At 36.0% G+C, this 26,667-nt stretch overlaps 1 protein-coding gene across 1 annotated transcript in view; it reads left to right on the top strand.

Annotated features, from left to right (window-relative positions):
* The first annotated feature begins 12,853 nt into the window (after positions 1 to 12,853).
* LOC113473962 overlaps positions 12,854 to 26,667 on the top strand; it is a 28,819-nt gene continuing 15,005 nt past the window's right edge. The window contains exons 1-2 of the mRNA XM_026833514.1: positions 12,854 to 12,916; positions 14,768 to 14,976. Coding sequence (XP_026689315.1) covers positions 12,898 to 12,916; positions 14,768 to 14,976 — 228 coding nt within the window. The 5' untranslated portion in view covers positions 12,854 to 12,897. The remainder of the gene's footprint in view (positions 12,917 to 14,767; positions 14,977 to 26,667) is intronic.

Below are 26,667 nucleotides of genomic sequence, written 5' to 3'. Positions count from 1 at the left end.
GTGTAAATGCAAATGTGTGTGTTACACATTTACTCCATACAGGGTGGTCGTAATATAAATAATTATTAAATTAATGGTGCATTGTTACGACTTGAGATTTTGAATTTGAAGAATTTCGGACAAGGATTTTATTACTGGTTGTGAATAATATTTTCCAAATTTCAGCGAGGAAAATGTTTTCGGGAGTACCTATGTTTGTGTAAATGCAAATGTGTGTGTTACACATTTACCCTATACAGGGTGGTCGTAATGTAAATAATTATTAAATTAATGGTGCATTGTTACGACTTGAGATTTCGCCCTTGGTTTGCAAACCAAAATTCAGCAGTTCTCATAAAAAAATTAAAAAAATACCTACCATCTTTGTTGACTTTTGTTAATATGCATCTTCCACAATATGTACTCTACCATAGGTAAGGTAGGTAATTCAGTAAAGTACGAGTATGTATAGTAAATTACTCACAAAAAGCACCAATTGTTCAATCACCAGAGAGGTAGAAAGCTAAAGCTACAATAACCAACTGACTTTTGGTCATCCAATCTGAGGTATTTCAGTAAACGGAGACAATAAGGGGGATAAAAATGAAGAATAAGAGGCAGATGGAGAACAGCCTGAAGAGCTAATAGACGGGAAATTATCAGCGAATCCGGAAAAAAGATTCTCCGCGTCGAAATCACAACAAAAGCAAATGAAAGAAATTGCTTTCTAAAAAGAGAAGAAGAAGAAAAAGGAGGAGGAGGAAAAGGAGGGAAAAACAATCAAATTTATTACGTTAAAGCACTTGGATTTTTTTTCCTTTTTTTATCGTTTGGATTTCAAAACATTTAAATAGAAGCTAGCAATAATAAATAGGCTTTTTTATTTCTACACGATCAAGAGCTATAAAGTGGAAATAATTATATGGGAGGGTTAGAGAGTTATTTAGACGAGCCGAGACTACTACGGGTAATTTTTTAGAATCGTGAAAACCTTTACTTTTTTTTCGCTAGAGAAAATTGCTTGGATTTTTTTTTCTTTTCTGAAATATGTATAGAGGCAAAGGCAACGCTTACTGGTAATGAAGGTCCATAAAATATGTAACGTAAGTGAATGTTGGAAATGTAATAAATTATGATTTAATTTATTTCATGAACGAGAAATGTCAAGCAGACCAATTACGAGTAGAATAAGGTACCAATCGGTCATTTACTCGTATGGTCAGAGGCACAATCTTGAGTTTAAACTTGCTTTCTTAAAATTTCCTCGGAATATATAGGTATAGGTACGTACTTCCAGAGTTTTTGTGGAAGTGCAGAAAAAAATTGTTCATTCTGATACACCCAGATTCCTGCTCCAAAGGTTAGGTTGGTAAATGGGTAGCAAGGTAATAAACAAAATAAACCAACATACCTTACAGCCCTATATCTTTCCGAGAAATTCCAAGGTAGGATGAAATAATAATTAGGAAAGTAGGAAAACCGAATCTACCTACTAGGCTTTCATATCTTCTTGTAAGTTCTATTTTCATACAACATTCGAACGAGGTGAGTTCTAAATTTTAGGCCGACGGTTTTGCTGAATTTGTCTATAAGTTTAATTTGTTTGTTAGTCTGTTTGTTAACAGACTAACAAACACAGAAAAAAACTCTTGAAGTTTGTTACACCATAACTCTCGAACGGTTAATCCGAATTTGACAATTTGATGAAATTTGGCAGAAATGTTCAACCCATATGTGGGTAAACCTATCCGATCAGGCTATACTAGACTACTAGAGGGACCCTTTTTTCTGAGTTAGCTCTAATTTGCGTTATGTCACCTGCTGACCTGAATAAATTAGAGTCAATAGTCAGATCAATAGAGTTAGAGTAATAGTTGCAAGAAACATGGGTGTCTTTGAGAAAGGAAAATTCACTTTGTAGATCTCAACACCTCCTAGCTATGCAGTTTTACATTTTTCGTATCTGGAATAGCATTTAGAACACGCACGTATGTTCCTCGCTGAAAGCAATGTCTGAAAGTAAACCAAGTAGAGGATTCAGCTGCAGAGATCTAACAGCTCACTGGAGGGTGTTTTCCACAAAGACTTCTGTGCAATAATGGATGATGGTACTTTGCGAACGAGGTGAGTTCTAAATTTTAGGCCGACGGTTTTGCTGAATTTGTCTATAAGTTTAATTTGTTTGTTAGTCTGTTTGTTAACAGTCTAACAAACACAGAAAAAAACTCTTTAAGTTTGTTACACCATAACTCTCGAACGGTTAATCCGAATTTGACAATTTGATGAAATTTGGCAGAAATGTTCCGATCGGGTTATACTAGACTACTAGAGGGACCCTTTTTTTCTGAGTTAGCTCTAATTTGCGTTATGTCACCTGCTGACCTGAATAAATTAGAGTCAATAGTCAGACCAATAGAGTTAGAGTAATAGTTGCAAGAAACATGGGTATCTTTGAGAAAGGAAAATTCACTTTGTGGATCTCAACACCTCCTAGCTATGCAGTTTTACATTTTTCGTACCTGGAACAGCATTTAGAACGCGCACGTATGTTCCTCGCTGAAAGCAATGTCTCAAAGTAAACCAAGTAGAGGATTCAGCTGCAGAGATCTAACAGCTCACTGGAGGGTGTTTTCCACAAAGAATTCTGTGCAATAATGGATGATGGTACTTTGAACTAGGGTCCAGAGTTCCTTGCTGTCTCATTCATTTGCTACATAATTGTGGAGATTGGAGAAGAAGTCGTTAAAGCTGAAGGCTCTTCCCAAAAAGTCAGTTCCCAAGTTCAACGAGTTAGCCTTTACACCACTGACGTGGAGTTGAATAAAATCGCCCCTTCAATGTTGTCCTATACCAAGTGCAGTCTGAACCTTTCCAATAAATTAATTCTCTTAGTCTTTTCTTCAGTTGTATTGTTAATTGTAATTCGTCTAATATCACCTTGGAGACAACTCATTAGTTGTCGTCACGAAACTGACTCAACCCAGAAACGGCCAGCAGCACATACTCTTAAGAACGGTCACTGTCCTCAATCAGGAACTGGTGCCTTTTATACTGCTAGAGTCACCGAGCGAAGAACTTTGGACCCAAGTGTTTCCCAAGACAATGATAATGTACCAACGAGCATATCTGTATCCAATTTAATGCTTTACTAACTACATATCCATACCTATAAGTAGTTAAGGTATACTCTAACAGAATAATATAGCTGCACGTTTTCATTACGAGAATGTTGTTAAACGTGTAATGTTACTTGCAGTTTGGGAAATGGGAGCTCATGGCTAATTGTGTTAGATTTTGTTTCATACTCTTTTATATATTTTCAATGTCTTCCTTTGTAGGTTAATGTTGAAGTTTGTACGCAATCATAATCCTAACCATGATGTGTTATTCTCGGGACGTGGGAATCGTGAGAGGTTTGGGACGTGATGTTTCGGGACGTGGGAACGGGACGGGATCCTAGAATGCTCTGAGAATGTTTTGTGACCCACAGGAGAGCTGAGTAAAGTCCTAGAACGTGGGAAAAGTCCTTTGGATCACGTAGAAATCTTTGTGACGTCACAGGTAAAATTTCGAAAATGAGGTAATGGTGAGAGGTTTAAGACGTCATCTTGTGCGAGGTTTGGGACGTTGGAATCGTGAGAGGTTTGGGACGTGATGTTTCGGGACGTGGGAACGGGACAAGATCCTAGAATGCTCTGAGAATGCTTTGTGACCCACAGGAGAGCTGAGTAAAGTCCTAGAACGTGGGAAAAGTCCTTTGGATCACGTAGAAATCTGTGTGACGTCACAGGTGAAATTTCGAAAATGAGGTAATGGTGAGAGGTTTAGAATAGAATAGAATATACCTTGTTTATCCTGCCAGAATGAGACTGAAAAGTCCCTTTACTCCCGCAGTCTAAACAAGGTCTTATATATTTCATTAAGTGATCTTTTGTGACGTGCATAGGTGATCTTTTGTGACGTATCGCGTCACAGGAAAATATAAATAGATCACGTAAGTTTGACGTTATTTTGGCAACCAACATTGGCCTAAAGCAGTCAAACTTTTGTTTGGGAAATCAAAATACTCAAATCTATTCGCGTACCACTTCCACGTACCACAGATTGGAAACCTCTGGCCTAAAGCATGTTTTCCGAGTTGTGTCATTAAGTAAAGACCACAAAGCCACTGATTTCAGCAGGTAGCATACATTTCAGCAGGACGTGGGAATAAAAGAGCTAAACCCTCTAGCTCTGCCCCACCTCTCACACCACTAGAACAGAAAATGTCTCACTAATTTATTTGGGGGCAACGCTTGGTGTTATTTCGGACCCCTATAACTTGCAATTAGAGCAATTATTGAGAATTATGTAACTTTCCAGATGAGGAATGGGTGAACCTGGATTGTGAAACAGAGAGAGAGAGACGACGGGAGGGGAGGAAGGAGAAAAGAGAAAGAGTGGGAGGTGGAAGAAGGAAGAGGGGTAAAGAACAAGCTAAGGGAGAAATTGATTTGGAGAAAGTATGAGGGAATGGGGATATAGAAACATAGAGAGGGAAGAGAAGGGATAATAGATGAAATTGAGGAGAAGAAGATAATGAGAGATACCATGAGGAAAGACTGTTATGGAGATGAAGAAGAATAAAAACAAAAAATAATAATAATAACAATAAAAAAATAAAGGGGGGAGGAGAAAGAGTGGGATAAAGAATGTTGGTAGGTCAGGGCTATCATTAAAAAATAAATAAAATAATAATAATAATACGTAATAAATAGGTAAAATAAAAACCCACCAGGTTTGAATGGAAAGACAAAATAAAAAAATGTTAGATATTTAATACATCATAATTATTACTACTGGGTTAGGGTTCTACGTTAGTTTACTACTTCCAAAACTCCCATTACTGCACAAGTGCACAGCTACATGCCATTATTTCCCATAGCTATTAATATTACCGACCGTTTTATCTAACACATCACATCACATGGACATTTATATGTTTTTAGTATTGGCTTGTAAATATTGACCAATGGTGGGGTGACCTTTTGTGTCAAAAGGTATTTGGAACGTAGGACAGGCAGAAATGAAGGGCAAAAGGTATTATCAACGTATAGGGCAGGCTTTTTTGTAGATGAAGTTAATTCCCTATTTTTTTTTTATTTTTTTTTTTTTTTGCAGTCAGAGGAGAGGGGGATTTCAGAAAACTGCAGATAGTGAACTGATAGGCTTACGCATACGACCGGGGATAAAATAAAATGTGAAAAGTTTTAAAACAGGGTTATGTATAACGTACACAATGCAGGTTTGTATCATCTTTTTGACAGTCAAACTTCACATTACACATAAATAATTTACCAGCTAATTGGATGCATGGATGAATGCTTGGCAGAACTGTCAGTGGATGTAAGAACTATTCTGTACATAAGAGACAAAGTCAGTTGTTATTGGATGTGCCATTTCACCAGAGGAAAAAGCACCAACATGGCCTGTTTCAAAGACCCTGTTTATCCGACCAGTTTTTAATGTATATTTTATTATTATTATTATTATTATTATTATTATTATTATTATTATTATTATTATTTTTTTATGGCAATATGTCCTGGAATATTTCTTCAGGTATTCTCCTACCCAATTGTTTTTCATTACACGTTCACTTTTGGACACCAGGATTTCAAGGGAACACTAACGTCCAGTATGTACGTTAAAGCACTGACGATATTTCACATCAAATGGTGAGACAGAAGGAGAAGGGGGAGGGAGAAACTGGGAATGTCAAAACAAATTTATGACAAGCTTTTCCGAATACAAGGTTTTCTGGAAGTCGCGCGTTTTGCAGTGGTACTGTAGCTGGAAGCCTCTGGGGGGAAATAACTTGAACAGAAAAACTGTACGAATAAGTGGGTAGGTATATGAGTATTTTTTTTACCTATAAGACACTTGAGACATGTTACTATAACTGTCTTGTACCACAACCATCTTGGAGAAAATTCCAAGAAATTGTATTTGAGTTATTTATTTTGTAGTTTTGCAACCTAAGGGGCCTTATTCCATGAACAACCCCGCACTCTGTACTCGTCAATATTTACTCCACGTGCAAAATTGAGGAGTACAGACTACAGAGTCTTCGTTCGTAAATTCCTCAGTAATCTCAGTAGCTGCACATTTTCAAGTTCGTAAATTCCTCAGTACCTACCTATACATTTTGAAAAAGGACCACATGTGCCTAGTGACCCCAAAGGGACATGATTCGTTTGGACAAAATACTTTGTCACTCTACATCAGTCATTTGTCGCATCCTTGTCACATTCGACAGCTGCATACCAAATTTTAAGTCCCTAGCACTCGAGATATTTTGTTTACAGAAGGAGGACAGACATAATGACCAATGACTGAAACTTTGGATTTAGGCTCTAGGGACCTCAAAACATGTTTTGGCACTAAAAAATGACCATCGAAAATTTGACCCGAATACATTACTTTCCTTCCTATAGGATAAGGAAAGTAAAAAGGGCATTGGTAATGTCAGATATTTTGGACAGCAGGCACTTAGATTATGAAGAGGGTAAAAAAAAAAAAAATATCTGGTGTGAACATCACACGACTTTCTTTAACCTATTGAAAGGTGCTTATTTGGGAGTTCTTCTATTGTAACTTTTACAATATCTCTAACCGTTTAGTCAGTATAGCTAAAAACCGCCAAAAAGTGGTCGAAAGCCACCAAAAAGCGGCGGAAATGCCACCAAGCGTTGCACCGATATGAACCAAAAGTTTCGTGTCGCATCCTTGTCACATTCGACAGCTGCATACCAAATTTTAAGTCCCTAGCACTCGAGATATTTTGTTTACAGAAGGAGGACAGACACAATGACCAATGACTGAAACTTTGGATTTAGGCTCTAGGGACCTCAAAACATGTTTTGGCACTAAAAAATGACCACCAAAAATTTGACCCGATTACATTTCCTTCCCATAGGATAAGGAAAGTAAAAAGAGCATTGGTAATGTCAGATATTTCGGACAGCAGGTGAAAAATGTTTCCCCGGGAAATAACAGCTCGGATATGGGGGAAGAGAAGGGGACAGGAAATTTGAATTTCAAAGTTGCATGATATTTTTTTTGTCGAAATATTATTTGTATTATTTCCTGCCCGGCTGGGGCAAGGAGGCTTCTCATGGCCCTTCTTATGAGAATATTATGTTAATACTCGTACATCATGCAGTAATCCTTACCTTGTGGGACGAAGGGGTGGAAATCAGATTTTTGTATTTTCTTCATGTAAACGTCTTCTACCTACACCTTAACATTTTATATTACCATCATGGGGATAAGAGACAAGTCAAATCCAAAAATATGGATACTTGACAATAAATCTATGTGATTGAAAATAGGATTAGGTTTTAGGATTTAGAGATGCATTTTCTGTGCAGCTAATACAAGAAGAGGTGCTTTTCATTTCCCCATGTTATGGATAAAGTATACCTACGTAACTCAGCGCTGAAGTAAATTGTAATTCGGCGGTCTGTAATTTAGAGAGTGAGGAAACTTTTTCAAATCTTGACGTAGGTAAACATACTCTCTTACAACTACGTATTACATTTCCCTGTCGACATCATTTGATCCCTCCTTCGAGTGCATACACAGAGAAAGCAGTTTCATTTCCAAAGTTTCTGCTAATCGTTTTATTTTGTGAAACCCACGAGAGAAAATAAAAGAAGAAAAGTTTAAAGCTGTTGCAATGTAAATATTTTATCTGTGGCAAAAGTTTGCTATTGTTTCGAGAGAAAGTCGAATTGGAAGCTATCTATTGCTTCTAATACTCTCACTTTAGAACCCAATGAGGTGCTATCTATTACCTAACTCCTTACAGGGGGATGAAGTGAGGTAGCAGCTATTCCTAATTCAGGTCTGCAAAGTGCTACTTTTTTAATGAGAGTCATAGGTTTGTAAAGGGCAACCCTTCCAACTCCTACAGCCTTATTGTTAAATCTCATCAGGACTTATGCCACCTCGACTGTTTCCTTGAAATTTAGAGTAGTACAGGTAGCTTATATACTCGTATTTTATCAGTTTGGTAATTTCTCCTCACTAGCAAATGCAATAAATCAGTTTCGCCAATTTTTCAGCAGAAATAAATTAAAATTCCCTTTTCAGTCTAAACTGCTGAACTCGCTATTTTGATTTATAGTAAGACATAGTTCCGTGGGGGTGGGTAATGTAAATCCTTCTGTCTTATAATTTCAAATTTCAATTTATTCCTTATCTCCTCGTGTACCATATCGCGATGATTGTGCACCAGATTACGATATTAAAAAACATGGAATGTACATAAATAAATCAAGAGAAGGAGATAAAAAGAAGACTAGGAAGAAAAAAAGATAAAGAGGATTAGTTGTGATAAAATAACGGAGAGAGCGTACGAGATGGAAAAAGGAGAGGAAGAAAACAGGGGAAAACAATTGTAATGAAGAAGAGATGGAGATTAATACATGGAAAAAAAGAGAAAGAAAAAAAATGAAAAGGATTTGCATCGAATTGTAGAAAGTAGAAACTGCATCAGGAATTAATGAGCACGAGAGTACCTGAAACAGGACAAAAGGAGGAAGAGAGGGAGAGAGAGAAAGAGAGAGAGAGGAGATTGGGGGAGAAAAGAAAGAGATAACTGCAGAATGACACAGAGAGAGAGAGAGAGAGAGAGAGAGAGAGAGAGAGAGAGAGAGAGAAAAAACAAACAAAGTATAGGTACACAGTAACATCATCTACCATAGTTTCATTCGAATGATTTTGTCAGGACCATTTACTTTGGTAAGCTTACGGAAACCTCCACCAGTGTTTAGCTTTTAGCTCAAACATAAACAAACATTACATAGGAACTACTATAGGTATTTACATACTATCTTGACACAGTTAACTTATTTTTCATAATAAGTTACCCAAATCGCTGTATGTAGGTTCTTGAAAATACCTTTCATACACGGGTACCATTGTCTTGTTCTTTTTCTAAATGAAGCTGTTAAAGTGTTAACCCATTAACGCCGAGAGAAAGAGAAAGAAGAGAAGAAGAGAAAATCAAACATAAAGAAAAACTACTCGTGTTAAAGAAGGAAAGAAGCGTGTAAAAGCGAGAACAAAAGGAACCTTCCTCAAGGAGAACAGAAGAGAAGAAGGAGCAAGAAGAACATAATAATTTACAATGAAGAATAGAGCATAGATAAATGAGAAAAGATAAGACGCAACGAGAAACAATAACATTTTATTTCGAGCGCCATGATGGAAAATGCACAACACCGTTTCTGCTATCCTGAACAAGAGTTTCCCATTTTGGAGAACAGTGAGCGGAAAAGCGAATTCCCCAAAGTGTTTAGGAGGAAATACGGGCTCCATCATTCTTGTATGCTGTTATATGCAGTACACCTTGGTGGGAATTACACAAAACACAAAAGTGCAATACTTGGAACAAATCAGGAACAATCATCATAAATAATGGATATCTGCGATGTAAAGATCCTGTTAGACTCTTGAGCAGAGATACAATTTTAATTTTTGCTGTGTTGTTGAGGGGTATAGTATCAGTATTAATATTATGTACCTAATATAAGGAACAAATCAGGAACAATCATCATAAATAATGGATATCTGCGATGTAAAGATCCTGTTAGACTCTTGAGCAGAGATACAATTTTAATGTTTGCTGTGTTGTTGAGGGGTATAGGTAGTATCAGTATTAATATTATGTACCTACCTAATATATTATGTATTTATAATAGGATGAGCTATTTGGTAGGTAGGTATTTCTATGGAGTTAGGACAGCTGGAATGCTAAATTTGATAAAACGGATAACCTATAATACTCGTATTGTTTCTCATTTACTGTTTGGTAATCACCGTTTTAGTTCAAACTGTTTCTTTCGGAGTAAAAATTAAGCAAAATCTAGATTCAAGTAGATCCAATATTTTTGTATGAATATAACAACAGAAAGTGCATATCAGAGCATCATTTCGTTTTGCAGCTGTGTGTGAATAAAGAGTTTTGAAAACAGGTACCTAATACCTACTACCTATCTATACATACGTACTTTCGTATATACCTATGTATGTTTTAATCTGTTCTTAATACTCACAGTTTTTCTCCATTTTTTTCCCTTTTTTTTTGAGGAGACAGAATGTGGGGAGGATAATATAGCAAACTTCTGACTATAAGAAGCTACCGAAATGTATTGTGTTTCTATGTACTTTTATGTAATCTTAGCTTTACATGATGTTTTATTTCATACTTCCTACTCTCCATTTAACTCGCCCACTCATTTCCACCAACACTCTGTGCGACCATTTCTAGAACAATAGAACATCTTAGATACTTTTGTAGTCCCTTGAACTACTAGACCTTGTTTTCTTTCTAGAGAAATAGACACCTCAAGACAAGACTAGATTCATCTTGTTCTCATTACTGTCGTTTAGACTATCTACACTTATGTAGGTATGTACGTCTACTTTTCCATATAGAATCTCTTTACTTTTCTCCATTTCATTCTTATTTCTTTCCTCTTGTTTTTTCGTTTGCTCTCGCCCACGTCTTTTCCTACTATCTCTTATTTCTCTTCTCTAGTCTCATCCACATGTAGATTATCTTCGTTTCCTTTTACAGCTCGTCGGAATTTCTAAATGTCGTGAACTAATCCGCACCGTTCTCTTAGTACATCTCTTTCTGTCTTCCTTGTGTTCCTGCTGAATACAAAACTGGTGCTGGAAATTTACTTATTAGCATTTTTAATCCACTTTAAGACTACTGTACTGTCAGTACAATCTCTCTTTGCTGTCCTCTTTTTTATATCTTTTACTGTCCCTGCTTCTTTCTTTTGCCATTACGGCGTGGAAAGGTTCTCTCGTGCTGGAAATTTACTTATTAGCATTTTTAATCCACTTTAAGACTACTGTACTGTCAGTACAATCTCTCTTTGCTGTCCTCTTTTTTACATCTTTTACTGTCCCTGCTTCTTTCGTTTCCCATTACGGCGTGGAAAGGTTCTCTTGTCTTTTATTTTAGTTTTCCAAGCAGAAAGTGTTTGTTTCTTCTTCAGTTCTGCTATTGCTTCTTGATTGGGTCATTTATCTTTGTCAAACGTCCTAATTGCTCATTTGTCTTTCACTTATCTTTTATTATTTTTCCGTACAGGTAGGTACCTAGGTATTTCTTGGTTGATCAAGTCCACTGTTTGTAGATTTAATGACTAGAGAAATTCGACATCTCCACTAATATTACCCGTGAGAAATATGACATCTCCACTAATAGATACAACATGTTACTCGTACCTATGGTAATAAGAAATCTCACATGTCCACTAATAGAGATGACATTCCTCTCTGCTGTTCTATTTATTACAAAGGCTGACTACATTATTTGTAATAATCTCATTAGAGTTAACTGAATTATCATTAAGTTTTGTTCTAATTGTTATCCAAATAAGCACCTTTCAATAGGTTAAAGAAAGTCGTGTGATGTTCACACCAGATATTTTTTTTTTTTTTTTACCCTCTTCATAATCTAAGTGAAAGATTTTGGGGCCTCGGGATTTCTTTCTATTTTTTTTCTTTTATTTATTTATTTTTTTTTAGAAAAATCTGGGTCCATCCCAGGTATGATTCATCTCACCAAATCAACACTCAAGCTAGGTCACAAAAAAGCCCAGATTGTCTTTGTCTCTTTAATAAGATGTTTGACATGGATACTATGTCATCCCAAGACAAACTTCATTATAAATTATAACTGACATAATCGTTATCTATTTACTAGGTATTTTCTTTATCTATTGACCTCTATTCCTAACTTTAAGAGCATTATAGGTTGCAAGATCTATAGTGTGATCTGAATTCTCTTGGAACTTAGTTGAAAATTTGAAATACACCAGCATGATCTTTTGTATCCCGCTCGAAAACTCCATCATCTCGCTCTTGCATACCCATGTTTCTTGCAACAACTGCTCTCCCGTGTATTAACCTACAAAGGAAGACATTGAAAATATATAAAAGAGTATGAAACAAAATCTAACACAATTAGCCATGAGCTCCCATTTCCCAAACTGCAAGTAACATTACACGTTTAACAACATTCTCGTAATGAAAACGTGCAGCTATATTATTCTGTTAGAGTATACCTTAACTACTTATAGGTATGGATATGTAGTTAGTAAAGCATTAAATTGGATACAGATAGGAGAGAGAGAGAGAGAGAGAGAGAGAGAGAGAGAGAGAGAGAGAGAGAGAGGGAGAGAAATACATACAATCTAAAATACGTAGACATCCATTGAAAAATAAATTTTCTCTATCAGACTGCGAGAGTAAAGGGACGTTTCAGTCCTATACTGGCAGTATATTTTATTATATCTTCCCTTTCTCTAAAAAAAGAAGCCAGTGCTTTTGGAAAGAGGCGGTTGAAGCCAGTGCTTTTGGAAAGAGGCGGTTGAATCTCGGTCCAAGCCCAAATTCGAACCCGGGACCTGCGGTTGATACCCAGTACTCGGCCACGGAGGTCACTTGTTTTGAACCTTGAGAAGGGCCTTATTTAGGGGGGCAATGGGACCCCTCGAGCTTCATTTTTCTCCTTTACCGTAGGACAGACTCAGAAAATTCGGAGCATCCACTGGCTGAACCAATGAAATTCCGCTTTGGACGTCCACACTATGTCCACAAAGCGGAATCTCATAATCTAATTGGTTCAGCCATGTTCACTATAAAAACTATTCACTATAAAAAAAAAGTCACTTAATCAAATAAGATTTTACTGTTTCGACCCTCGAAATTCCCCCCCCCCTTCCTTTGAAAAAATCCTGAATACGGTCCTGAGTACACGTAAACATCTTTTACATGTTTACAATGTGGTACCTAGGTATGTTTGCAATCAGTGCAACACGAATAATACATTTCCAGCAGAAAATCAGAATGCTAACAAACATCCGCTGTAAGTTCCGTTTGCTTCATATCATATTTCAAGACAATTTCTGAATTCCTGAGTGCTTTTAGTCTTATATAAGACACATTTTTATTACATTCTTCCACGATCTTTTTCACCTCTTTGTCTTACCTACTTTGGTACCTTTTCTTGTATTACTTTGGTACCTCTTCTTGTATTGGGCGCACGGTTAACTTACACGCTCTATGTTCATCTTGTCTTTTTCGAATTCTTGTCACTTTGAAAACAGATTTCAGGGCAAATTTTGGAAACCCCACATACTCGTAGATGAAACAATATACATATAGATAGTAAACAATATACAATAAAATATGTTCTTGCTAAGGGCGATAACTTTAAAAAGAGCGTTCAGCCATGTAGAAAAGGAAGTAAAGGATAAGAAAGGGAAATCTCAAAGCTCGGGAAAAACAGAATAAAAAGGTGTATTTTATGATTTTTCATCTTTGAATTCAATTTTGCAACACATAGAAAATACATATTTACATAAAAATATGTAGATATATGGTAGGTAGGTATAATATTACAATATTATCAATATCTGTGTTTTGATAAAGGTGCTCAGATAAGAGAGATTGATACATTTTTTCCCTTTATTTATTCATTTGTTGTAAAAGTTTGTTGATGTACATTGATATCATGTCTGATAGCATTTGTAGCTCTTTGACAGTTTTGTCTTATTCATATGCTATCTGAACTTTTCAAAAGCCCTCTAGGTACTTATTATTATTTTTATTTTGTTACACGTGCACAATGCAACTTCAGAAAAACTTGTACACAAGGAAAACCACATATCACAAAACAAATATTGTTCTTTATAAATAGGTATTTTTGAAATTTGAAAGCAATAGATTGGTTTTTTTATGTAGGTAAATGGTTATTTGTGTAATCATTAATCAAAACCTTCGTGACGGGTTCAATCCCGGACCAGGCATGGAATTTTATCCGTACTTATTTCAAGAATTTTCCAATGTAGGTACCTACATATTACTTTAGTAAACACCTCAGGTGTCAGTCTCATCCATAGATATTTTCTGTGTCCAGATTTCAGTTTTAAAAAGCTTATATTCCATGGTTTCTACTGATTTCTACTTACTTCTTGTACTATTTACAAGTGACTCAATACTCTCTTGTGTGTTACAAAAAAATAGTATCCAATATGCGATAGGTATACCTATATTTATGTACCCCTACCCTAAATAAATAATAGCATTTCCTCTATTTATGTTACGTTGTCTAGGTAGCTAGTATCAAATAAAATTTATGTAAATATCATGTCTCATGTTAATTGAAATGATATCGAGTGAAAAAAATGCAAACATGGGGGAAAAAATTCAATCACATGAACGTTGAATATTTTAGCTTGCTGCTTGCTAACGAATATTGCCAAAAATGTAGCTTTCATATTTCAGTATTTTTAAACTCTTCTACAAAATACATGTAGCTAGTTTCCTAAAGGTTATGTAATGTAATAACAACCATGTAAAATATATCTATATTTACCTATATGTATACATATTACGAGTACTTTTATCCATGTAGGTAACTTGTTCAACAGCACGTGTCGTTTAACAAGAAGTACCTTTAGGTATTTCTTGTACAAATACCTATGATAAGCTGATAACTTAATAATACACAAAATATATTGTCAGAGCTGAGCATTTTGAAAGAAGATTTTAGTAGATACCAATCAACTTTAGAAGATAGCTATGCTAGACAAAGTTCTGAGAACACTCATGACGAGTATTTTTCGACCCAATAATGATAGAACCGTCCTACTAGTTTTTATGACATCTTTCTCTGTGGAAAGCTTTCTAACAGACTTCCTCCTTCTGTTCCCAGATTCCGCATTCAGTCTGAGGCTGCTGTCGATGCGAGTAGACACTCATGTGATCAATGGAAATAGCACCACACTGGAGTGTCTGTACGACTTGGAAAGTGAGGCCCTCTATTCGGTCAAGTGGTACAAGGATGGAAACGAGTTCTACCGATACATCCCGAACGATTTGCCACAAACACAGGTGTACCCACTACCAGGCGTGCACGTTGATGTAAGTACCTTTCAAAATTCAGATCTTTATCTCAAAATCTCAGTTATCTCAGTAGAATTTATTAAGATAGGATACATCCCGAACGATTTGCCACAAACACAGGTGTACCCACTACCAGGCGTGCACGTTGATGTAAGTACCTTTCAAAATTCAGATCTCTATCTCAAAATCACAGTTATCTCAGTAGAATCAAGATAGCTGTGTACACAGTCACGTGGTACATCTCTATTTTTATAGGTATCTAATACCTACCTGCAAAGTAAACTTCTCTCTGCTAAAAGTCTTCCAAAGTACACGAAACTTACTTCTCAAGTTTTAATTCCAACAAGTTTGTCGTATGCGATGTTGAGTTCGAATTGCAAGTTTGTCCCAATCAGTTTCCAATTGAAAGTTCATTAGAGAGTTCATTCAGAGATAGTCGGGTTGGCTTCATGTGTTTTGTTAATTCGTTTACCGGTTGAAAAGTAGGTGGTTCTGAGTCACGAATGTATGCATCTATTGTTTTCGTCTTCGTCATTGCTGTTCTCTTCGTCATTAATGGAATTAACACCTTGACAGTATCAATGAGAATGATACAGATCTGACTTTCAGACTTGTTTGCGCGAGGATAACATGCCAAAATAGATAATTTAAATTTAAACTACATGTTTGTGTTATAGGTAGGCGAGCTTTGAAAGATCCTAAAGATAAAACCTAACTTCAGTATCAATGAGAATGATACAGATCTGACTTTCAGACTTGTTTGCGCGAGGATAACATGCCAAAATAGATAATTTAAATTTAAACTATATGTTTGTGTTATAGGTAGGCGAGCTTTGAAAGATCCTAAAGATAAAACCTACCACTTTTAACTTACTTCCTTGAAAGTTTTATTTTTACTTTTCACGATAAATCACCCAAAATGTTGTCAACTAAAACCTTAATAAACTTTCATTTCTACTTTCAACACTCAACAGTATATGAGGCTTTTAACTTGAAACGCGATACCTGAATTCAGCCCAACTTTTAGACCACCATCAATAACCTATGACAAATCACACTTTCTACACAAATAAATACTTTTGACTTTCCAAGAAGATTGGAAGATACATCAGCATCTGCCTACAAGAGAAACTGTTGAAATAATGAGAGTACCTATCTCTTTTGACAGTTTAGGTAGATAAAACACTGCAATACTACGGACCTCAGAAACAGAAGGATGGATATCTACAACCTTTTTTTAAGGGGGAAGAAAAGTTTGATCCATAAACTGAAGAAGAAAAATGGAAACAGAAACATTTTGGGAAAAATTGCTTTACAAATGAAGTTCCTAAGTGTTTTAAGATGCTATCAATATTCATTGTAAAAGTACGAAACAATTCTGTAACTATAGGTCGTTCTGCGAAGTGCCAATGCCAAAGAGATTTAGCTTGTCTAAAGAGATTTAGCTGGAGAAGAGATGATTATTAGGCACAGATTTAAACTCCAAAGTACTACCAATGGAGGTGAAAGAAGGTAAAAATTCCACTTCACCATCTTGCTGATTATACACAACACTTGTTTTGATGTTGAATACACTCATTTTGGCATATTACACAATCATATGAGTTTTTAATACCTGTGAATTCCTTTGTATCTGCAGCTTCCTTTAAAAGAATCCAGTTTATATTGGCCTTTAGTTTTAGTTTAGCAGCAGACAAAGTTTTCTCGGACTTTAATGTTACAAGTGAACGCTATAAATATATTTTATACACTCAGGCAAGTCTATAGGTAATATAAATGTATTCTAAAAGTTAGAAAAACTATAAAGTTACATTGACAAATGTCTTTCCTTATTTGTACGTACATTTTGTAAAAGCTTTGCCTTTTCTCTTGTATGGACTTTTCTGTACTTTATTTGTACGTTAGGTTTATCCTTCTGAACAGACGGAAGTATATTTTTTAAATAAACTAGGTAGGTATACAAACATGACTCTTTCTATGAATTTTATAAAAAAACTGGAATCCAGTGTCCAGTTTGTTCAATGAAATCTATGTATACGATATCATTGTATCACAGCAGACATCAGTTGGGTGAGTTGGTGATGATAATGCCCAAGGTATGATACACTCGTACTTAGATTAGAGATAGGTACCATCATGCAGATCAGTCAGGATTTATAACATAGTATCGTAATATCGTATATCATAAATCATAAATAATAGGTAAGGTACCTACCTATGCATGATATTGTTTTATACCTAAATATGTGTAAATATACATATTTATAACAACAACAATAATAGATTAGAATTCTATTGTCTAATATGCCCCAAAAAGGGAACGAAAAGTCAAAAGAAATAGGTAATATCACAAAGCAACAGAGATTTTTCAACAGCGCCAAAAGCTCTTTATATTACTTTACTTTATGATGTCTGTTTGTCTGTCTGTGAGGCTGTCTACAAAACTGTTATGGAAATCGTCTGAAATAAATATTAATATTATTTCAACGTTCCTCTCGGGCATTTTTCAGACTTAGAAAAAAAAGTAAAATACGACTTTGTGAAATAGAAAGACGTGATGCTTTTCAAGTTTTTTTCGTAAGAGCTTTTTATTTTTTCGTACTTAGATTAGAGATAGGTACCATCATGCAGATCAGTCAGGATTTATAACATAGTATCGTAATATCGTATATCATAAATCATAAAAATTTGATAAAACGGATAACCTATAATACTCGTATTGTTTCTCATTTACTGTTTGGTAATCACCGTTTTAGTTCAAACTGTTTCTTTTGGAGTAAAAATTAAGCAAAATCTAGATTCAAGTAGATCCAATATTTTTGTATGAATATTACAACAAAAAGTGCATATCAGAGCAATTTGGTAATCACCGTTTTAGTTCAAACTGTTTCTTTTGGAGTAAAAATTAAGCAAAATCTAGATTCAAGTAGATCCAATATTTTTGTACCTATGAATATTACAACAAAAAGTGCATATCAGAGCAAGAAATGTTTCCCCGGGAAATAACAGCTCGGATATGGGGGAAGAGAAGGGGACAGGAAATTTGAATTTCAAAGTTGCATGATATTTTTTTTGTCGAAATATTATTTGTATTATTTCCTGCCCGGCTGGGGCAAGGAGGCTTCTCATGGCCCTTCTTATGAGAATATTATGTTAATACTCGTACATCATGCAGTAATCCTTACCTTGTGGGACGAAGGGGTGGAAATCAGATTTTTGTATTTTCTTCATGTAAACGTCTTCTACCTACACCTTAACATTTTATATTACCATCATGGGGATAAGAGACAAGTCAAATCCAAAAATATGGATACTTGACAATAAATCTATGTGATTGAAAATAGGATTAGGTTTTAGGATTTAGAGATGCATTTTCTGTGCAGCTAATACAAGAAGAGGTGCTTTTCATTTCCCCATGTTATGGATAAAGTATACCTACGTAACTCAGCGCTGAAGTAAATTGTAATTCGGCGGTCTGTAATTTAGAGAGTGAGGAAACTTTTTCAAATCTTGACGTAGGTAAACATACTCTCTTACAACTAGGTATTAAATTTCCCTGTCGACATCATTTGATCCCTCCTTCGAGTGCATACACAGAGAAAGCAGTTTCATTTCCAAAGTTTCTGCTGTAGCTTTACTTTCAATACATCTTGTACTTCTAAAGGTTCCAGTTTTAACTTTGGTGTCCTGTGATATTAAAAGCTTTTATCATCGATCTCGTTACAAAAAAGCCTCGGAAATGGAAGTCTTGCCCTTGTCTACAATTTTTGTAGCAAAGGTATCTTGAAATGACCTGAGGTTTAGAGTAAAAGTTTGTTAAACTCAATCATCCCGACAATGTTTATTTTTCAGCTGTTCCTGGTCCGTTGACAATCTTGCTAACTAGACAACTATTAATTGTTATAGTTATAGATTTTTTTTCCTATTCCTACAGGTAGGCGCTTACGTTTCCACTGCAGCTTTTCTATGGGAAAGTTCAGTTCAAATTCAAATATTCTCAAGTCTTATAAAAAGCAATCTAACATTTGAAAATTCGCCTCCCCACTCAAAGTCCAAACTATGTCCTTTAGGTACCTGCTCCCTTATGCCTTAGTGGAGAAAAATTTGACAAAAAGTTTTTTTCTAGACTCGTGTAAATCCTGTAAGACTTGGGAAAAGGTGTTAACGTAGATCACCCCTAGGAAAAAGGTTACCCAAAGGCCTAGGCCTAGAATATATTTAAAAAAAAAAAAAATCGCGTTAAAATTTAAAACTCATTGTCTTCGTTCAATTATTTATTAGGTACCATTTATTATTATAGGTACCATATTCGTTTATCCCGAAAAACAAGCAAATAACATTGAATTACCTAGACAGGAATACTCATACAGGTAGTAATTTTAGCGTGAAATTTGAATTAAATAGTGAAAATATAATAACAAAAGCATATTGCATACCTTTTGCTTCGTGTATAGTTATTCTCGGGTTGAATTTCTCAATCTATTTTCCATCCTGTCATATTTAATATACCTATACTTGACTGGGTAGATAGACGGGGAGGGAAGGTTATATGCAATTTTATATATTTTAAATTCAATCTCCTGCTTCCTCCTCCTCCTCCTCTATCATATTTTCATTTACTTTCATAAACTTCATCCCGTATGCTCTTTCCTTTCCTCCCTGTCTCACCCTGTGTCGCTCAAATTACAAATTTTCACTCTTAACTAATTTATGACAGGTAGGGTACTTCGCTTACTTAACACCTGTCACCTCTGTTGGCTTTAACAAATTGCAGTTTTGTACTTTTTTCCTCTTTCTTTCTTTCTCTCCCCCCCTCTCTCTCTCTCTATGGAATAATTCCGGATATTTTAAAGCTTGGTTGTTTTACAGTCGCACGGGGTCGAACATTTGGTGATGGGCCAAATTTCTTTCAAGATTGATCTACACTTAGACCACTAATATCCGTTATCCGGCATGGAAATATCAACGCCTTTTCAAACAATCGGAAAGGAGTATTTTGCCCGCCCTCAAAAATACTCTACAGCCTGAAAATATCCGGAAAACGGAGAGCAAGTTAATTCAATAATCTGCAAATATTTACCTTTCAATTTTCAATACCTACATGTTTTTATTACATATTGTCTATCAGTCGATCAAAAACCCTTTAAATGTTGTTGGTCCTATGTTTCAGTTCAGTATCAATAATCTATAGGTACCTATGTATGTAGATGTTAAATCCTCTGGTTACTTTAACCATCGGATTGTGGTCCCGGCCACGAGATACCTATACATACACAGGTACATTATTTTGTATGTCAACTATGTACTAAACTGGTATTAACTCCACATATTATATTAAATGTACAGTACATAGGTATTACATATAATACATTGGTACAATGTATTTTTCTGGTGATCAAAGCAAATTTTCCGAACCAATCATAAAAACAAAAGCTAGAGGAGGAGGAAGAGGAAGAGGAAGTCTCCATTCAGGTCATTATAAACCTGTAGGTGTAGAACAAGACCGTAGCACAATCTAACGAGCTACAATATCCTCTAACTTGTAAATGGTGAACGTGGAGATAAATTGGAGATCTCCGAAAGCCAGAAGGGATTAGCCTCCAACAATGGGGAAAATTCAAAACAAACACATCATAGACATAAAGAGAGGATAACATAGAAACAAATACAATTGTGGTGCTATTGAATAAAGTAGCTTCCAAGACAGGCAAACAGGCATCCTATCTCTGAAAAGGAATGGATTATGTAAGTAATTTCGCTCAGGCTGCTATACATAGAACGATCCTGAGACGGTATAGTGTCATTCTTTTAGACGGCTTACAAGAAAGTAGATAAAAAAGTAGATATCAAAAATTGCCTAAGTACAAAACTTTCACAGAATCCATAGGGACTTGAAAGTTTTTGTTTTAGATTCTAGAGTGCCTTGACTACGACTGAACTTTATCTCAGCTGAACTTTCACCAGAAAACTGTTGTGTTCTTTTTATTAATATAATGCTCAGATTTCTACGCTTTGATAAGAACTTCTATACAAAGAGAAACACTTGAAGATTATACAACACAGTGGTGAGATAGGAGAGGATATAAATATGAAGAGGGAAGTGAGAGCACGGAAAATAAAAATAGCTAAGAAGAAAGGAGAAGAGAAAAAAATATCTGGAGGGTACACAATGATACTATTGAGAAAATAGAACTCAAATTAAATGGAATATGGTGCGATGGGGAATGAGCATGAAGCAATTGAAAATATAATGAGAGTAAAAACAATAAAAATAGAACACAACAATAAGAAACGAATATAATAATATCATTCCTCAGGTGTCTGGGTATAAAACAAAACCAGTAACCACCCACTGAGGTGGCTCAAAAGCAGCAATCACTCAGCAAAACAATTGCTAAGAGCCATAATTCCTCAGCTCATTGTCAAAACTCTCAGAAGACTCAGAAGACAACAGAAAAAAGGGGGAAAATGGAAACTCACTCCTCATCTTGATTAGAATAATAAGTATGTTGAATAAAAAATAACTTTCGACGGCAGAGAGAAAAAATCCACGATCTACCTACCTAGGTAGTTACATGTGGAAAACAAGGAAGCCTCTGTAGAGACATAATCCTTGGAGTGTTTATATTCGTGAACCTGAATATTTTCCTTTGTAAATTATCACGCAGGCCTCTGGTTTTCCAGTCTAAAGTACTTTCAGCTTTTAATTAAAGGCCTCATCCCAAGGTGCCTGTTCTAAAGTCCCGCCTGCCCTCACTCCAAGGGCCTTTGTTTAATTCAAAAGTTACGGAGTAGAGAACGAGAGAGAGATAGAGAGAGAAAAGAGTAGTAGACGTCTATACTGGACGCTAAAGAAGCTTTTGATGTTGACATACGATAATTTAATTATTTTTCCCTTTGATACCTAGATATAAAAAAGTAACTTTAAAGAGCCTTACAGAAAAAAAAGAGAAGGGACATTTTCTTAGTCTCCTTATCTCTTCTGGAGGAAAAAAAGATCTTCTGGGGGATTCCAGAGTATTCATGATTTGAGCACATTTCATCTTGTCTTGTAATCGTCAATGTTAAAAATAAAAGGTTTTATTGGTCGAAAATGTTGTTTACAAGTTTTTTGTTCAGAATGTTTACTCGTAGGTATGTATACGTCATCATCAATATGGTCATTAGCTTTATTCAATTGAATGTTGAAATGATTTTGGCTTCTGAAGACAATTCTTCTTACCAAGTAAATCAGATAAGCTCCACTTTGGACTATTTGGAGGATAGAATAAATAAGCAAGAAGTAAAAAGAAAATTACTGAAGTGCACCGGTCAGAACAGAATTTATAGAATTAGGTATTTATTTCAATTCAATATTCCCATACCTGTCTATCAAGAGAAAACGAAAGAGATTTCAAACATCCTTTATGAATGAGATAAATCTCCTGGATAACCCTGTACAGGAAAAAGGCGATGTTATCTTAATGATCTGCCCTCCCCGTAACCCGAAGCATATTATATTACTTACACTAAATGTGTGCCGTGGGAGCGAAATCCCTTCTAAAGAAATCCCTCATGAAAGTTTGAAAAGGGCAAAAAAGCTCCGAGCAACATTCAGGTCAACAAATCATTGGCAATTTCCTGAACTTTGGCGAACAGAATTGTTCTCATTCTCATTCGTTTAATGGATGTAAATCAAATTAGGCATCCATTCCCCCGGAGGAAATGGGGCATCTTATTGAATTTCTTTGACACTTTGTTCATTTAGAACTACGTTGATATTCAGACATTTATCCGCATTTGAAGGGACGATTCAGGCAGACGAAATTGATAATTTGGGAAATCTTCTTCTTTTATGGCAAATTAGTGATAATCTGATAAGTGTAACTATGAAACTATGTTGAACTGATTAATGAGGATACTTAATAGTTTTTTTCCAGAGTTGCTTACTCAAACCTTTGTCCTTTAAGCAGTCTCCATTCAGGTCTTTATAAACCTGTAGGTGTAGAACAAGACCGTATTACAATCTAACGAGCTACAATATCCTCTAACTTGTAAATGGTGAACGTGGAGATAAATTGGAGATCTCCGAAAGCCAGAAGGGATTAGCTATTTATAACAAGAATATTATGCATAGAATTTGAGAGCATCTAGGACGCAGAAGGTGAGCTGATTGTCATTTTATCATGAAGTGCTCCAATTTTGCTTTTTCTATTTTCTAAAGAGGAAAAAAAAAAAACATCCAAGCTTGATTGTTTTCAACTCCCGAAGGCTTCATTTCCGTTTTACTCTTCACCTGCCATAACAATGTTGTCTGCTAGATTTTGTTTGATTTCTCCAGTAAAAGAGGAAATGTAGGATACAAATTGGCAGAAGAGATTGCAGTACCTACAAAGAATCAGTAATTGTTCCTTGTACTTAGTTGATTAAATGTTTCTTTAACTGCACCTTAGGGAGGTGTTTCCCAATTTTGTTTAGGGTCGGTGTTACCCTCCTTTCTCCTACCCCTCCATACCCTTGTGGCGCTTACAACAACACTCAACACTAAATATAATCTTACATAGAAAACGCAGGTTCTCGTTTCTCCACAATTTCCATCTCTGAAGTATAAATAACACCTCCAAATTCTTGGCCAGCACCTGAGAGCTATGTCTAACTGATGAGTTCCAACAAGAACGAAACGCGTCTTATTAGGCTACTCTCAGGTGTTGGCTAAACCCTCCTATCCAGCTCCTCTCCCCGTCTCTCTCAAGTCTTCCTCAACCTTATCTCTCCACCTCAGGTTTGGTCTCCCCCCCCCCTCTCTCGCTCATAGGTAACTTATAGTTCCTCTACTTTTTTACTTTTTACCAATGTAACTCTCGTCTCTGGGTGCTGTTATAGGTAGCTCAAAATACCCAAATCGCTTTCTATGCTGTCACCAATGCTACATGCCTGTTTCCGTTTCCTTTTCCACACTATCGATGTGCTTTCGACGCTTCGCGAAGCATTTTGAATGTTCATGATTAGCGTATTTACTTTGGTAAGTACCTAGCGTGTTTGCTTTCAACTTATCTATCTGCATTGAGAACACTTGTGAAGGGGAAGTAAGGAAATAGAGTGGTAAGATGTGTTCGAATAAATTGAGTGTGCATCTCCCGGGCCCCCGGGGTGTCATTGAGCTACTGGCCCTATGCGTGGGGATAAAATAGGGATGCATCTCGGACCCTGTGAATAAGGAGATAAGCGTATTAGGCCAGCCACGCACGTTCAGACCTTCGCGTCGAAACGTCTGTGTTGGGAATGATTTCAGACCCAGGTCTTTCAGACATTCTGACAGACCTAGGTCTCGAGCTTTTTCTGCAACACCTGTTCCCTTGGGTCTGCCAGACGGTCTGAGCTTGAGTGGTGGACATTAGTCTACATATAATAAAAACCCTTATATTGCCCCTTCATTGCATAACTAAAAGCTCTCAAAACTTCAAGCCAAATGTGCGACCTCAAGATGATGAAATTTTTTCATGAAAATTTCAGGCATTAATCTACTTATCAATACGCAACTTTTGACATATCAGGCGTTTTTAAATTCGAACATTTTTTTTTTCACTCCACCCTCGAAAGGAGTTGGTTTAGGAGGTACATTATAGTTTGACTTGAAAATTACCTACCCAAACTACAGCTATTGCAACAATAGAATAACAACAACAAAATGAATAGCTTACCCTTAAAATACACAACTGTTGTTAACTAGTTCTTTTTTTTTTTTCTACACAACTGATGTTGTTATCTACGTTTCTATCTACTTCTGATGGAAACTGTGAGATACTCTTTTGGTAAATTTCATAACAGGTCAAATGAGTTTTCATTTTCCCAGTCTGCCTTTATCAAAAAGATGACGTCATTACGAGATTTTATTTTTAATTAAAAAGGGAAAAAAATTCAATTAGATTTGTATTTTCAATAGATCGACTGAGAGATTAAAGTTAAACTTGATCATTACAGGTACCTACATTATTTTTTATTTTTCAAAGTTTAGGGAAAAGAGATACATAAAAGTAATAAATACATATGTACTAATATTTATTATTCGAAATATCAAAGACTTGTAAATAAAGATAGTCTTTATGTATTACTCATGAATTAATTAACCATTTCCATCCAAGTAACCATGTCCAAAATACGGGATATAAGGTGGGTTAGTTAGACACTCCAGAGTTTTCTTTTTCGAATGCGGGTGTAAGAAAAGGAATTTATTCTCTGAGACTCCCTGTCTTCAGATATTATGTTTTTCTCATTTAAGGAGGTGAAAAGAGAGGAGGATGACACAGAAATCTCAATCTGTACCTGGGGTGAAAAGAAATAATATACCTACTTGAAACAGTTAAATTGAGAGTAGAGCTTAACACAGATGAAAATGAATTTAGTAGAGAAAAAATAATCCCATGAAAAATCCGGAACAGAAATGAGATCAGACCAGACGAAACTGAACAAGCAAAGCAACCTCCGTGGCCTAGTGGGTATCACACTAGGCTTGCACGCAGGAGGCCCTTTTTCGATTCCCGGCGGGGCCGAGATTTTTTCGGCTCTGTGCTTGGAGTTCGGGGTGCACTCAGCCTCGGGAGGACAATTGAGTAGCTGCTTTAATCGAGTAGCGACCAGTGGAGGCATTACCATGTAGTGGAAAGTGAAACAATGTAGTGTAAATATTGAGGTGACACTTGCACATCCACTAAGTAGGTTTTTTGTGGGGCTGGAGGGGGTTTGTGGTTGGGCGTTCACATCAATGGGTTTTTACTAGGTCACTCCGACCAAACAAATTTTGTGAAATCATTTTTCAAGTGTTAGATAAATATGAAACAGAGGGAAAGGAAAACAGGGTATGTTATACAAAATTACTGATGAATATTAAAACTTGGTGTTGTCTAACTCTTTAGAAACGGGACATAACTGCACTCTCAATGTGCTACACCAACCCAAAGTACAATGTTAACGAAAGAAGCGAGCACTTTCATATTTCTTCTTCTTTACTGGAAATCAACCAAAGATTCGAGAAGATAGGGTCTGCTACCTATATTAGGGTGGAGTGAAAAAAAAAATGTTCGAATTTAAAAACGCCTGATATGTCAAAAGTTGCGTATTGATAAGTAGATTAATGCCTGAAATTTTCATGAAAATTTTCTTCTTCTTTACTGAAAATCAACCAAAGATTCGAGAAGATAGGGTCTGCTACCTATATTAGGGTGGAGTGAAAAAAAAAAATGTTCGAATTTAAAAACGCCTGATATGTCAAAAGTTGCGTATTGATAAGTAGATTAATGCCTGAAATTTTCATGAAAACCAGAGCTATATGATTCCTTATTTTTATTCATTAACATTAATTTAAGCTGTCTGTATATGAGATGGTGGTAAGACCACAGTTTGTAAAGATCCGTTTTAGCCAGCCTAGTTAGCTTAGTTGGTAGTGGCAGAGCTATATGATTCCTTATTTTTATTCATTAACATTAATAAATTTAAGCTGTCTGTATATGAGATGGTGGTAAGACCACAGTTTGTAAAGATCCGTTTTAGCCAGCCTAGTTAGCTTAGTTGGTAGTGCGTCTGCCTTGTAAGCGCTAGGCCGCGGGTTCGATTTCGGCCCGGGGCGGATTTTATCCTGATGCTATAATGTTCGTCCTCGGAACGGCTGGCTTTCTCCTATCCTGTCTTCCTACTCTCTTCGATTTCGGGACGATAAGACCATAGCAGTTACAG

Source organism: Diaphorina citri, unplaced genomic scaffold (genome assembly GCF_000475195.1).
Source record: "Diaphorina citri unplaced genomic scaffold, Diaci psyllid genome assembly version 1.1 scaffold5, whole genome shotgun sequence".
In the NCBI taxonomy this organism is placed as follows: domain Eukaryota; kingdom Metazoa; phylum Arthropoda; class Insecta; order Hemiptera; family Psyllidae; genus Diaphorina; species Diaphorina citri.
The sequence above is the reverse complement of the archived record's forward strand: the minus strand, read 5'-3'. Positions and strand labels throughout refer to the sequence as shown.